At 50.5% G+C, this 14,499-nt stretch overlaps 2 protein-coding genes across 3 annotated transcripts in view; both read left to right on the forward strand.

Annotated features, from left to right (window-relative positions):
• BAHD1 (bromo adjacent homology domain containing 1) overlaps positions 1-7,796 on the forward strand; it is a 34,536-nt gene extending 26,740 nt beyond the window's left edge. For both annotated transcript variants that reach the window (XM_021009339.2, XM_021009338.2), the window contains exons 3-7: positions 493-854; positions 2,879-3,038; positions 3,442-3,518; positions 4,678-4,769; positions 5,239-7,796. In XM_021009339.2, coding sequence (XP_020864998.1) covers positions 493-854; positions 2,879-3,038; positions 3,442-3,518; positions 4,678-4,769; positions 5,239-5,428 — 881 coding nt within the window. In that variant the 3' untranslated portion in view covers positions 5,429-7,796. The remainder of the gene's footprint in view (positions 1-492; positions 855-2,878; positions 3,039-3,441; positions 3,519-4,677; positions 4,770-5,238) is intronic.
• Positions 7,797-10,629: 2,833 nt separating this feature from the next.
• Positions 10,630-13,499, forward strand: CHST14 (carbohydrate sulfotransferase 14). The gene has a single exon (XM_021009382.2). The coding sequence runs from the start codon at positions 11,018-11,020 to the stop codon at positions 12,152-12,154; it is 1,137 nt and encodes a 378-aa protein (XP_020865041.1). The 5' UTR covers positions 10,630-11,017; the 3' UTR covers positions 12,155-13,499.
• Positions 13,500-14,499: the final 1,000 nt, after the last annotated feature.

Raw genomic sequence — 14,499 nt, forward strand, 5'->3', positions numbered from 1 at the left:
GGGGCAATAACTCAGTCATCATTCCAGGTGGCTCTGCCCTGCTTCTAGGAGCCTGAGTTGTCAAGGAGGCACTGACCTGGGCCTTTCCAATGGCTCCCTCTCCACCCTCTCTATAGGAGGCTATAAAACAACTTTATAGACCAATGGGCTCTGACCAGACTGGTTGTTCCAGGTTCCATGTTAGGCTAGAGCCCTGAAAAATGAGGGCAGGGTTCTTTCTGACTCTCTTTCTACCTTTCCTTTCTCTCCTCCCCACCCCGCACCAGGCAGGAAAGATATGGCTTCTCTTGTCTCACCCACCTTACAGTTACCTTGATAGGTTACTTGCATAACTAATAGCCTAAAACTCTTTTACTCTTTGTAAAGCTCCTATGGTTCTCCTGTGATTGTGATCCCCAGATTTCTCTTTTAGATCAGGAACTAAGCTTTATGGAAACATGGGTGAAATGGACTACAGATTTCTCCCTGACATTCTCCTTCCTCTCCCATTAGAGAGTTGCAGGTCTCTAGACCAGCTGGACCTCACGATCCCTGTGGCTGGCCATCCAGCTTCGCCTGCCCACCCCCTCTCAGGATGTCCTGTGCCCAATGTGCCGCCTGCAGCTGAGCCTGTCCCCCATCTGCAGACTCCCAATTCAGAGCCCCAGACAATGGCCCGGGCATGCCCACAAAGTGCAAAGCCTCCTAGTGGCTCCAAGTCTGGCCTGCGTACGGCACCCAGCTGCCTGCACCCCTCTGAAACTAAGGCAGTGACCGGGCACGGCCACCCGAAGCAGCAACGCATCCAGCGTCGTCGGGCCACCAATGGCTGGGTGCCTGTTGGGACTGCCTGTGAAAAGGCTGTGTATGTTGTGGTAAGTACCTAACACCTGGTGAGGGGAGGCAAGGGACAGAGGGCAGAGCTCTTTGGGACCTTGTAATACTCTTTAGGGCATTAAGCTGTGAAAGGTAGAGGAGAGACTAAATCCTTCTCACCTGCTATTCCCATGGTTCCTGCCATGAGCTCATGGGAGCTGGTGAGTTTCAGAATGGGACTGTACAAGCATCCGAGGCAATTGTAGTATGGTGGAATGAATGCTGGATATGAAGGCAGAAGATGGTTTCTAATCATAATTCTGTCACTGAATGACCCTGGGCAAGTCACTTACTTTTTCTGAGCAAAGCATGAGTAATCATAGGTATTGGATTCTGTCTGCCTGCCACTAATTCTCTGGACATCCTTGGGTTATGTAGTCTTCCCACAAAACTTCTGCCTTTTCCTATTTCCTAGTTCATAAAATGGGAACCACTCCAAGAAGCGTTTTGGTACTCCTCTAGGAAAATGGATTTTAGACTTCTGGTAAACATGGCAGCTTGAAAGCCTCCAGTCAAGTTAGTAGCTCCTATGAGAAACAACATAGCAAAGATGTTTACTTTATTGAAGGAAATAGTCATTAAACTCTAAGGGGAACACCAGTAAGCTTCTCCATCCAGTCCAGGATTTCACAAGGAGATGGCCAGAAGCCTGTGGGCACTCTGGTCAGGGTGGCTTCAGGGGAGCCTATAGCCAGTGTGATCTCTGGTAAACATGACTGAAGCCAGTGGGATCTCAGGAGCCACAGAAGGGGACAAAGCCAGCTCCCTGTGGGTGACTTCCCAAGGAAACAGAGACAGAGCAGAAGTGCCTTAGCAGACAGAGCTGTGGGTCCCTCTAGGAGACCTGAAGCCAGTGAGATCACTGATATCCAATAGCCACACTAGAGGATCAAGGAAATGGAGTTGGGACCAAATCCAGTAGACTATTAGGAGTTAGAAGCTAAAGCTAGGGATTGAGCCCTAACACCCTATCACAGGCCTAGATTAGGAAAAATGTCATGAAGGACTCAGCCATCCCATCAAGAATGTTGGAAGGGCATTATCAGAGACAGAACCAGGACCTACCCACCTCATCCAAGAATGAAGAAGAATGGATCTATTACAAAGTCTCAGCTAGGAATTGAGGCTAGAGACATGAGCAAAGAGAAGAAAACTTCTAATACACTGAAGAATACCATGGGTTAGAAGAAGCTGAAGAAGTAAATCCAGAAGAGTAATTCCACAAGAAATAAAAGAAGGAAAATGACATGGCAACAAGGACTCCAGGAATGGGTGAAAGAAATGAAGAGACAAAAAAATACAATTAGAACTCTTGAAGAAAAAAAGCTTAGAGTAGAAGGTGAAAAACATGACTCAAGTAGGAACAACCTTTAAAAAGCAGAATGGCGCAAACAGAACTCAGAGATTGAAGGAGACATGAAATATTAGAACAGAGTCAAAAGACTGAAAAATTAGAACATGTCAGGTATCTGCTATCAAAAATAAATGACTGGAAAACAAGGCAAGAAAAGATAATTTAAAGATCATGAGACCTGAAAAGCATGACCAAGCAACAAACCTGGATACCATGACTCAAGAAATCACAAGAAAACTACTCAGAATTATTAGAACCAGAGGCTAAAATGAAACTAAAGTCTACTCATCACTTCCTAAAAGAAACCCCAAGTTGAAGTTGCCCAGAAATGTCATCACCTCAAACCAGAAAGTATGTGCTGGGGACATGAGATGATGGAATGTCATAGGACAGATATGAGAGTGAGGGACCAAATAGCAATGAGGAAGGATAATTAATGCCCTGAGCCCACAGGGTTGGTCCCATAAAGTTTCTTACCTCATTTCCTAACCTTTGTCTGGGAGTTCTCCCCTACTCTAATCCTTGAAAAGGAGATATACAGGGTAAATGTATTCCTTTGGCCTCCCTCTCCTTGGGTGGGGGTGGAGTGTTATATCAAAAGGATTATAATTCCTTTCTTCTCCTATTATAAGACTGCAAAATCTGAAACCCACTTATATCATTGCCTAGAATGAACCAGGACCAGCCATCCGAAAGAGCTACCAGGCGGTGGAGCGTGATGGAGAGATGATCCGGGTCCGGGATACAGTCCTTCTGAAGTCAGGACCACGAAAGAAATCCATGCCCTATGTGGCCAAGATCTCTGCCCTTTGGGAGGACCCTAAAACAGGTATTAACCCAGGGAGAGGAAGCAAATGACACCTGCAGTTTGACACTGGGTTAAGGTTCTGATAGTGAAGTCTCTGGCTATGGAAGATAACACCTCAGGGACTGAATACCTCATTGAGTTTTCTCTTCAGGTTCTGTCCATACACCTTCAGGCCCAGGCATCTATCCTGTCTCTCTTGAAGGTGCTCCCACGCCACAAACTCATCCCTGAATACTGAATTCCAGACTAGCATCAGAGAGAGGGGTCAGGTGCCCTGGGCAGTTGTGGAGTCATGAGGAATCATTACCAAAATCTAATCTGGGTGAAGAGCTCTAGCCAGAGTTGACAACAGCTTGAGAACTCGAGGCCAATCTTTCTAGGATTGTCAGCTCCATCCCTGAGTGCCTCTATTATCTTTCCACAGGAGAGCTGATGATGAGCCTACTGTGGTATTATAGACCAGAGCATACTCAGGGAGGCCGAAATCCCAGCATGCATCAGGTGAGCACCTAAAAAGTAAAGAAAAGTGAACACAGTGGGGGCTGTCCTGTGGATATGTGGGGTGGGTGGAAAAAAGGTATGGATGCAAGATGGAATTGGGGATGAGGGGCAGAACTTTTTCTTCTTAGCCAGGCTTTTTCCATGGCCTCCCAGAAAGCATGTACCTCTACAAAACTGGGAATTATTCTTGCCTTTTCAACCAGCCCTCTCCTGTTGGGCATTTCTGGTTCTTAGGGGAAAGGGAGTAGCAGTACTTGTTTTAAAGAGAGAAAAGTATCACTGAAGACATTGCAGGACTCTGCATGAGACTTGTGTCTAGAACCTGCTGCAATCTTAGTTTCTCCTATTGACAGCTTCCAGCCTAATGATTGCAGAGTGGGTTTTCTGGCTAAAATTGAGCAGGATCTGCTTAGCTGAGTAGTCCCTCTCTCCTGAAGATTGAATTGATGTGGAAGGAATGCATAGTGCCTCTTGTTACTCAGGTTGCCTGAGCACCCCAATACCCCCTCAATAAACTTAAGTTCTCCCAGAAGAAGATTGAGCAAAGGGGGAAGGCCCTTAACTAAGTATTAGGATGCCTGGATTCTATTCTTGACACTACTGCCATTCTCTCTGGGCTGTAAGACCAGCTCTAAAGCCTCTGGCTGCTTGGGGGTGTTTTGGTTTGTTTGTTTTTTCACTCTAGTCTAGGACCAGCCTATTTCAGATGGGGTAGGGACTTGAGAAGATCCTGGAGCCTATCCCTGCCTCTAAGCTCCCTCAGCTGACTAGGTTGAAAGGGACTGTTTTCTTTCTCCCACCGTATAAAACCCCAGTGCTGGAACCTGGGCTATGAGATAAAATGGCTGGAACACCCTACAGATTCCATATAGCGCCCCTGGAAAGGAAGCTGTTGGCACAGGCCTTAGTTGTAATTCCCCTGTTAAATGGAAAATGGAATAGGGCTCAGGAGGTAGGAGTGGGTTCGACGATTGGTTAGGAGAAGATGGCTATTTGGCATTGTGAGTGATTGTAGGAACACCAGCTTAAACTTTCTCCAGGGGAGAAAGGGAAAGAGTAATGATTCCTCTTCACCCTGCTTGGCTTGAGCTATGACTACAGAAAGCATTTCTCTGTATCTAAACCTTTTACTGCCCTCTTTCCTCCTCTACTCTGGCAGAATGAGATCTTTGCATCCCGCCACCAGGATGAGAACAGTGTGGCCTGCATTGAGGAGAAGTGCTATGTCCTGACTTTTGCAGAGTACTGCAGGTAGGTGGTTCTTTCTGCCCACTCAGGCCCACTTCCCTCCTCAAACAAGACCCCTGACATGGCCTAGAGGGAGCTACTGTCAGCCCCTTCCTCCTCCTGCCCCCACAGAGGCCTTAGAGGTACTTCTGAGGCCCAAGAGAACTTTCTGACATACCACCTGACTGTCTTGAGGGGATCCTCTTCTCTCACCACAGACTGGACCTGGTGGGATGGGGTGGCATGGGGAACTGGAGGGTGGCCCTGTCCTCAGCACTTCCCTAGAAGGAAGAGAACTCCATTGGGGTCCTCTTCAAGCACAGTTGATTTCCACTAGGGCAGTGGGGAGCCTGGAAGGTGTTTGTTGTGGGCAGGCTCACAGGTGGTGTTCCCATATGGGGAGGGAAGGAGGATTGGAAGGGAGAAGAGTCTACATCCTGATGTAGGTCTTAGGGGATGAAACCCCACATGATGGCCATACTGTTCCCCACAGATTCTGTGCCTTGGCAAAACGTCGGGGTGAAGGTCTCCCTGGCCAGAGAGCAGCGCTGGTGCCCCCCTCGGTAGAGTATTCTACCCCACCCCACCGCACAGTGCCAGAAGACACAGACCCTGAACTGGTGTTTCTTTGCCGCCACGTCTATGACTTCCGACATGGCCGCATCCTCAAGAACCCACAGTAGCTGCCCAGTCCCCAGCCCAAGGGGAAGAGCTGGCAAGGGGCATCTGGGGGGGGGTTCCCCATATGCCAGGGTGGCTTCCCCAGGGCAAGGATGGCAGCAGCTCAAAGCACAGCACTTGGTTAGAAAGAGCAAAAGGGACCTGGGGGAGGTATGGTCTGGTTTGGCTGAGGGTGGGTTGAGCTGAGCAGGCCATATCTGTTCTGGCCTAGCAGAGGCCAGGGTCCAAGGAAGGTACCAGGCTCCCCCAAGAAATCTTTCCAGTGGTCCCATGGGAGGCAATGCCTGGATAGAGCAGTCTCTCAAGAGGCCATGGAGCCTGGCCCAGAAGGGGGTGGGGTAAGATAGGGCAGGGCAGCAGGGGAGCTCTGCTGGCACTTCAGCCTGTCCTCGGTGGGAAAGGGGGGGTGGGAGACCAGCTTTACCTCACCACACTGTGACCAGCTGCTGCCCACTCCTGGGGGCTCTCTTTCCCTTGTTCAGGGAGCATTCCTGCTCCCTGCACGCCCCCCAGGCTCTGAGCAGACCACTGAGCCCATGCCTCAGAAAGCCAGAGCCTGTCTTCTTGAGCACTTGAGTCCCTCTCCCTAGGCTAGGGGTGCCCCACCCCACTCCCCAGGCCCCTGGAGCATTCCCCGTCTCCACTTCTCATCCCAGTCACCCCACAGTACACTGCTGCCATGGGGTGAGGGCGGGAGTGAGCCCAGCACGGGCCCTGTCTTGCTGAAGATGTCCGGCTTCCCGTCATCCTGGCACAGAGAAGGTGCCCAGGGACTCCCAGAAGGAAACTGCCCTACACAGGGTGTGTGTTGTTTTGGGGAGGGTGGGTATTTGGGAGGGGGGTGGGGTCAGGGAGAGAGAAAAAAAAATACTACCTGATTTGCTGGAGACTTTTTTCCCTCTTGCCTTACACGTTGCGGTTCTACAGAGCCTCCTGCAGACCTTCAACACCCAACTCTCGGAGCCCAGTCCTAAAACAAACCAAAGGAGAGCGGGGTGGTCCACCACTTCCCCCCTCCCCCGCCTGCCCACCCATCCATCCGTCCGTCCCCCTGGAAGCCCTTTGTAGATTGCACTAATTTAAACCAGAATGAGAATCAACACTGTATCAGTCCGCAGACCTGCTGAGAGCTGCAGCCACTCGCTCCTGGAGTTAGGGAGGGACCTGGGTTTTCCGTTGTGTTCCTTTCTAGCCCAAGTAGAGGGCCCAGCTCTGACCTCACCTTTCTTCCTAGGGATGGCCCCAAGAAAAGAGCAGGTTAGGAGTCCCCTGCCCCTTACCCCAACCCCTTCTCGATTGGGCCTGGCTGGGGGGGGTGGGGTGGGAGGGGGGAGGTGGCAGCAGTGAGCAGGCCCTGTTTATTTCCTATTCATACCAAAGAGGGACCGTGATGGGGGAGGGAAAGGCTGAGACCGAGAGTCTTGCCTCTAGTTAGCTGGGCTGCCAGCTACCCACCCCACACCAATGTGTTTGCCCTCCTTACCCTCACTCCCAGTCTCACAGATTCCTGGGGAGTTGAAGGGATCAGGCTGTGTGAGAGGCAGAGAGCCTCTTGATCTGGGGATGTGCCTGTGCAAGGCCAGACCTTCTCAAGGCCTTTGTGGCGCCCCTGCTTTGTCCTTGTCCTCTCTATGTCCCTTCATATTGAGGCTTCTGGGGGGGAAGGGAGAGGGACAGTTTATATCCACTAAAGAGTGGATGAGGTCCCTAGGGTACAGAGGAGAAGTTATAAGAGGGGAGCCCAGGCCCAATTAAGGAGAGGAATCTGAGGGCCCCTCAAACAAATAAGCTGATTGGGGGGGGGGAAATCAGTCTGGGAGGGATGGGGATCCTGGGATGCTCAGGGCACCTTGCCCACAGCAGGCAGTAGGGGAATAATGCATGAGGGAGGCTTGGGATTGGAGCTTTTCGTGCTGCCCAGCAGCTGGGGTATCCTCAGATACCGGCTCCATCCCGAAGGATCCTCAGTGATCCTGCTAGTGAGAAAAAGCCAAGCCTCCTCTAGCCCTCTAGAAGGAGGCCCACCCTCCCACCAGGGAGGGAAGAGACTTGGCTCCTTGGGTCCCTTCTCCTCAAGGCAGGGCACCCCACTGCCACCCAGGACTCTTTCATGCTTTTTTAATCTCTTAGATATGGAAATATTTTTTGAAACTGAAAATGCAGCTGGTAGAATTTCAATGGAAGTGTAATCCATGTAAAATATATTTTAGTTGATAATTTTGTAAAATGCACTTTTTTTGTGTCGCCCCTGGTTTCCCAGATCTGTATTTCAGTGTTTACAAGGGGGGAGAAACCTTCCCTCTCGCCCCCTTCTGACAGAGAAATTAGAAGTAATTCTTTAAGAAAAAAAAATAAATTTGAGAAATTGTATTGATTTAGAAAAGGTTCACTTCTTTGGTGTCTTGTCTTTTGCCTGTGAGTTTGTTTTATGTGTCCGCGTGTTAACTCTTTCAATGCCACTTTTCAGTTGAGAGAACTTTCCTCCTGCCCCACCCCCACCCCAGTAAAAAGTGTGGGGTAAATTGGAGAGGGATTGAGGCAAGGATTGAACTCTTATGGGGATGGAGAGGAGGGACTGGAACTTGAAGACCTCTAAGATGAATGACTGAATAAGCAATTAAATGCTTGCTGTGACCCCAAGCATTGTGGATGCAGTCTCTGCCCTCAAGGGACTGCATGGGATGGGGGATGGTGGTAGCCAAGGAAGGGTGATAGAGGCCATTGGACATTTGATGGTTCATGTGCCCAGCCCAGAAGCAATGGTAGTACTGATTAGATTATTGTTCAACTCAAAGGAAAAGGGGGTAGGTTAGATGACTCATGGATCACCACTAATGTGAATTTTGTGCCTTTCTTCCATCCTTTTCCAAGAACTTACTTTAGAATGGGGATGGGAAGAAATGTCTCTTAAATTGTCCCAACTCAGACCTAAATAGTACTCTCCCTCCATCTGAAAATGGGGGTGATTCATGGAATGCATCACTGATGTAGGTGACTCACAAGTGGTTGGTTTGGTTTAGTGTGATTGTCAGCTCTGAATCTCAGTTTACCGGTGAGTAAGGTCTGCTCTGGGGAGGTAGCAACAACAGTAACTAATTCACACAGGACTTTAAGATTTGCAGTGTTTTACATATATTAATTATCACAACAACCTCTAAGGTGGGTGCAATTATTGTGCCTATTTTACAGATGAGGAAACTACATAGTAAGCATTTAAATGTTATGACTGTAGAACAGGTAAAAGGTAATACACAATCTGTTAACTGTTTCAGCTCACCCCAACTCTTAAGAATGTCTTTATCTGAAGAGGAAGAGGTTGCACTGAGATTGTCTTCCCCCAGGAGGCAGGGGCAACAGCCCCCAGTAGCATCACGTCCTCTCCTATGTACCTCGGGGAGTGTATACCTAAGAGGGAGCAAGAATCATAGATACATTTGGTGCCCTGGGAAAGATAATGGGCACAAGTTTTGCCCATGGGGCATTGGTGGGAAGGGTAATCTAGCAATGAGCTTGTGGGCAAAGCTATACTTGACAGAAGACATTGTACCTGCTGTCAGGGAGTTTGCCAGCAGGCAGCATGGGGAGGGCAGCGGGAGACACCAATGTGGTATGATAGAAGCAGGCATATGCAATCGACTAATTATCTACTGCTGGGGAAGTAAAAATGGTGCAAAGAATATATAGTGAACTTTCAAACTTGGTAGATGTTCACTGATGCGAGAATTACCTTTCCTCTCCCCACACCAACCCAGCCCGGTGAAGAACCAATAGGAAAAATCTGGAAAGACACTTTAACCCACTCCTTTCTACCAACTCATTGCCACTCAGTTGGAGTTGACTGCATTGCTTTCCAGACACTTCTTCCCCCACTCATCTCTTCCCGAATTCTTCTGATGGCATTCCATATTCTCAGTCACTCTTAGGCCAAATCTTGGAGTCATCCTTGGCTCTTTTCTCTTCTTCATGTGGTTCTGGTCCCTCCCCACTTTGCAGTCAATCAATTATTCCAGGGATCGATGTGCCAAAGCAGAGGTACCAAGCTAGGGGGTTTAATTACCCTGGTGCTTTGTTGCTGGGTCTCTCCCCACCTCAAATCAAATATATGGGTGATTACTACAGTAGTGGATGGGCAGTTCTAGTTACCGTCTCAGTGAATCCTTTAAGGGAGCCGAGCTGGGGGGTACTGCTGGTCACTGTCCGAGGATCATAGTTCTAGAGCCAGAAAGGACCTTAGAAGTCATCTAGATCCATCCTCTCATTTTGAGGAGGAAACAGCCTTAGGGAGGTTCAGTGATTTGGCGAAGGTCACAGAAGCAAAAAGAGGAAGAGGAAGGAGCAGAAGCCTCCGGCCTGCAGACGCCAAAGCCAATGAATGCCCTTTCCACCGACTATACCAAACTGCAAATGTGCCTGATGGCGCAATTCCCCATGCTCTGAATGAAAAGTATGTCCAACAGCTTGCAGCTGCAGGGACTTGGGAGGCTGATTGGGGAGAGGCCTCCCGAGGGCGAAACTTCAAAATGGGAAGCCAAAACTTTAATCTGAATCCCAGTCCTGTCCTAGCCTGGCAGTGAGGTTGTACCAACAGCCCCGTGTCTTTCCGGGACCCAGGTCCCATTCAGATTGAATGAAGTTTAACAGCATAGAACCCAGGCAGGAGAAGCCTCTGTGGAGGGAAAAAAATCCTAGGTAGAGGGAATGCCCATCCTCCATCCTTCCCATGGCGGGCCCCCTCCGTCCTAGGGTACACCAGGGTGTTCAGCTGATGACTGTAGGAAGCTGGGGGTGAGGTGAAAGGAGAGTAAAGTGACTGCCAATGCCTGGAGGCCTGCGCCCCCACCCCACCCCACCCCAATTCAGTTTAGAGGACTTCAGGGCTTCTTTTGTCCATGCAGCTGGTGAGGACGTGCAAGGGCGTCTGGGCTCCTCTCTCTAAGGACCCTTGCCAGTCTTAGAGGTCTGAGCTCACTTATAGCCTTGGGTACTTCCTATTCTCTGGCCCACGAGGAAATAGGGGTGTGACGCCCCCAACCTTGGACCCGCGGTGCTCGGATGCCCCCCCCCCGGGACCCCTTCTGTAGGGGACTGGGAGCGAAGGTGCGGGATGTATCCCGAGCGGGTGGGAGCCCCTAACCTGAGCCCCGGCTGGGTGGGGGCGGAGCCCTTCCTCCCGCCCTCCGCTCGATGTCACAGCTGGGGCCGGGCCGAGCCCTAGAAGGGGGAGCTGGGCCAGGCGGGACATCCGGCCTCCGCTGCTTCCCTCCTCCTGCCCAGCCGGCCCGAACCGCGGCGTCCGCAGCTCCGTACTCGGTAACGTCCAGCTGCCCGCTCTGGGCCGCTCCGCCTGGCCCGAGTGGAGCGCCCTGCGCCCGTCCCGGGGCCCCTTCCCACGCCCCCAGCTTTCTCTCGCCTAGAGCCAGAGCACAGCAGCCCGTACCCTTCCACTAGGCTAGGCCTGAAGCTGGACTCACTTTCAGTGCCTCTATCCCCTCTCTCGCTGCCTGAGACCGAGTTGTCTCCAAGTGACTGCCCCGTCCTGTAAAAGCTAACACTTAAGTAGGTCCTTCTCCCTGGAGGGGGGAGTGGACCCCATGTTCCCCCGGCCTCTCACCCCGCTGACAGCCCCGAAGGGCACGGAGCCCCTGGGACGGGCATCGAGGAGGAACCCCCTGGCTGCAGGAAGGGGTCGGGGCGGGTCAGGAGGGCCACCCCTGCTTCTCCCCTCCATGTTGATGTTTGGAGTGATAGTGGCCTCCAGTGGGCTGCTGCTCATGATTGAGAGGGGCATCCTAGCTGAGATGAAGCCTCCTCCTTTGCATCCCCACGGCAAAATGGACCCTGTTTGGCGTAGGGTGGCAGCTGGAAGTCCAGAAGTACTGCTAGATCCTGGAGACCCAGACCACCAGGTGCGACAGGATGTCCGGAATCGTACCTTACGGGCTGTTTGTGGGCAGCCAGGCATGCCCCGTGACCCCTGGGACCTCCCAGCAGGGCAGCGTCGGACCCTCTTCCGTCACATCTTGGTGAGTGACCAGTACCACTTCCTCTACTGCTATGTCCCCAAAGTGGCCTGCTCCAACTGGAAGCGTGTCCTCAAGGTCCTGGCTGGTGCCCTAGACAGTGTGGATGTGAGGCTCAAGATGGACCATCGAAGTGACCTGGTATTCCTGGCCGACCTACGTCCAGAGGAGATCCGATACCGCTTACAGCACTATTTCAAATTCTTGTTCGTTCGTGACCCAGTGGAGCGCCTCCTCTCTGCCTACCGAAACAAATTTGGTGAGATCAGGGAATACCAGCAGCGTTATGGTGCTGAGATTGTCCGCAGATACCGTGTAGGTGCAGGCCCTAGCCCCGCTGGTGATGACGTCACCTTCCCCGAGTTCCTTAGATACCTGGTGGATGAAGAGCCAGAGCGTATGAATGAGCACTGGATGCCCGTGTACCAGCTGTGCCAACCCTGTGCGGTGCACTATGACTTTGTGGGTTTCTATGAGCGGCTGGAGGCTGATGCCAACCAAGTGCTGGAGTGGGTGAGAGCACCACCCACAGTTCGATTCCCCTCCCGACAGGCCTGGTATCGACCAGCCAGTCCTGAGAGCCTCCACTACCATCTCTGCAATACCCCCAGGGCCTTGCTGCAGGAGCTTTTACCCAAGTACATCCTGGACTTCTCTCTCTTTGCCTATCCATTGCCCAATGTCACCAGGGAGGCCTGTCGGCAGTGACCATTCCTCCAGCCCTGCTGGCTGCCAGGAAAAGCCCTTTGGTAACCCCAAGGCCAACTACTGCCTAGATCCCAGAGTGTCCCCACAGTGGGAAAAAAGGATCAGAATTCTCATGTAACCAGGGAATTATACTTCCTGTCAGCTGGACACTTGGGCTGAGAGACAGGGTCATCCTTCAAGGGCTCTTTCTGAAGGCTTTTAGACTCTCCCCAGTTGCTGGCCCAGCAGGCAGGGGTGACATCCAGTTGCTCCAGATTCCAGCAGGCCCAGGTACTGTTAAGCCACCTATGCCTTGGAGCAGGACAAGGTGGAAATTTTTTATCCTGAAGAAGCATTCTGAGATATACTGCTACTTCTGTTGGGGGCTGGTGGGTTGGGGGTAGAGGGTTCCAACCAGAGGATAGAGACTTTTCCATCCAGTATTAACTAAAGGGGCATTTCCACAGCCCCTGCTCCCTATGTCCATAGAAAAATGGACCATATGTGAGAAAAGGTTTGGGTCCTCACCCTGCTAGGGGAGAAAATGGGAGAGTAAATAGTGTTGGACTTGGAGTCTGAAAGACCTGGATTCAAATTTGCCTGAGATATTTGCCAACTTTATTATCCTGGGCAAGTAATTTAACCTCTCTGGGCCTCCATGACCTCTAAGGTCCCTTCCAGCTCCAAATCTGTGAGCCTATGAACACAAGCCCCCTCTTCCCAGTAGCTGACAGCTGCCCACACCTGCTGCACTTTTTCCCATGACCAGAACTGGAGGTGACATTAATCCCTTTTTAGGGCCAGCCACAAAACCATGCAAAGCCTAGTGGCAGACCGTGGTGTTGACTGCTCCCCACCACCAGCTCTGTGCTATGCTTTCTAAGTGCCTTCTATGTCCTCTTCAATGCCAGATTCAGTATCTTTTATATGTCAGCTGGGTTCTTCCCATCTTCCAGAGGAAGAAACTGAGCTATGAGAACTCAACTGAGCAGTCCAGTTCTGAACCAGGAAAAGAACCAGGTAATCCCTATTAAAACTCCATCCCCTATCACTCTCTTTATCCTTAGCCAAAGAAATGGCCCAAAAGGGCTGAGAGCCACATGATTCTTCAAAGATGCAGGCAATCAAAACAAACTGGCAAATTGATGGGGGGTTTTCTTTATTGTATTCTTTTATTTGGGGAGGGAAGATTTTTTTCTTTTTTTTAAAGAAAAAATGTATTTGCATGTGCCTATCCTGATGAGTTTATTTAAGATTTGTACTTCTCAGTGCCAGCCACTGTCTGCGTCAGACATCCCCTCTGAGGGTTTTTCTAACAGCTGCATTTTTAATAAAGTTGTTCTGTCTGCATATGGCAGGGTTCCGATGTGTCTCTCATCTGTGCTTTTGTAGACTCCCTGTGGTTGTATCTCCCAAGGCCTCTGCAGGGGAGGAGGGTATATGGGGATCAAAGCCAGAGAAAGCAAGACAGAGCAGGACAGGGCTGTGTATCAGGAAGCAGACTGGATTTGGAAGCTGGGGACTGAGGTACCCATCCTGGTTCTACTGTCCGTATGCTAGATCATTCCTCCCCGGCCTCATTTTATTCATCTGCATTCAGCAGAATGATCTCTAAGACTTTTTATAGCCCTGGATCGTTTGGCTGTCTGAAAGACACTTATTCCAGGCCAGCCAATGGATCGTCTCACACAGCCCTGGAGATTTATGAGAGATGACAGTATACTGTACAGGTATATGGCACCAAAAAAAAAAGTTAGCCTCCAGTCATGCCAAAGTAGACTTGCCTCAGTTTAACAAATATTCATACTGTGCCTTCCTACTCTGTGCAAGGTCTCTGTTAAAGTCCTCCTCCAATGCCTCATTGTGGTGCTGAGGTCCTGGAAGGCTGTGTCGATGGAATGTGAGTTCTGGCTGGCCCTACCAAGCTGGCAGAGCCTCGAATACTGACTGTGTGTGTCTGAGAACTGGCCGGTGCATCTGTCATCGAAGGATGGCTTAGCTAAGTTTAGAGTAATGCATCACCAGAATGGTGGGGTGGGGGTGGGAAAGGGAATGGAGGGCCTCAGGTTTAGTTGAGGGAGAGAGGAGGAGCAAAGCAGGTGATGTGTGTGTATATATTTATGATGTTATTGTTATATTACTTATTATATATTATCATATTATTGCCAACAGCAATTCAAGAAGATATTCTACTAAGGTGTAGCAGGGGTTACCATCTATATTGGTAGAGGCAGTACCTATTCACAAAATTTAAAGTCTTTGAATTATGGGCAAAGCACTCATGGGATCATAGGGTTTTGAAATGTAAGGGACCCTAAAGTCCATCCAGTCCAAGCCTTTTACAGATAAGTAAACAGAGCTCTAGA

Source organism: Phascolarctos cinereus, unplaced genomic scaffold, assembly GCF_003287225.1.
Source record: "Phascolarctos cinereus isolate Bilbo 61053 unplaced genomic scaffold, phaCin_HiC Scaffold_3;HRSCAF=262, whole genome shotgun sequence".
Taxonomy (NCBI): domain Eukaryota; kingdom Metazoa; phylum Chordata; class Mammalia; order Diprotodontia; family Phascolarctidae; genus Phascolarctos; species Phascolarctos cinereus.

Coding starts and splice junctions, on each gene's coding strand:
- CHST14 (XM_021009382.2), top strand. CDS start 11,018: ATGTTCCCCCGGCCTCTCACCCCGCTGACAGCCCCGAAGGGCACGGAG.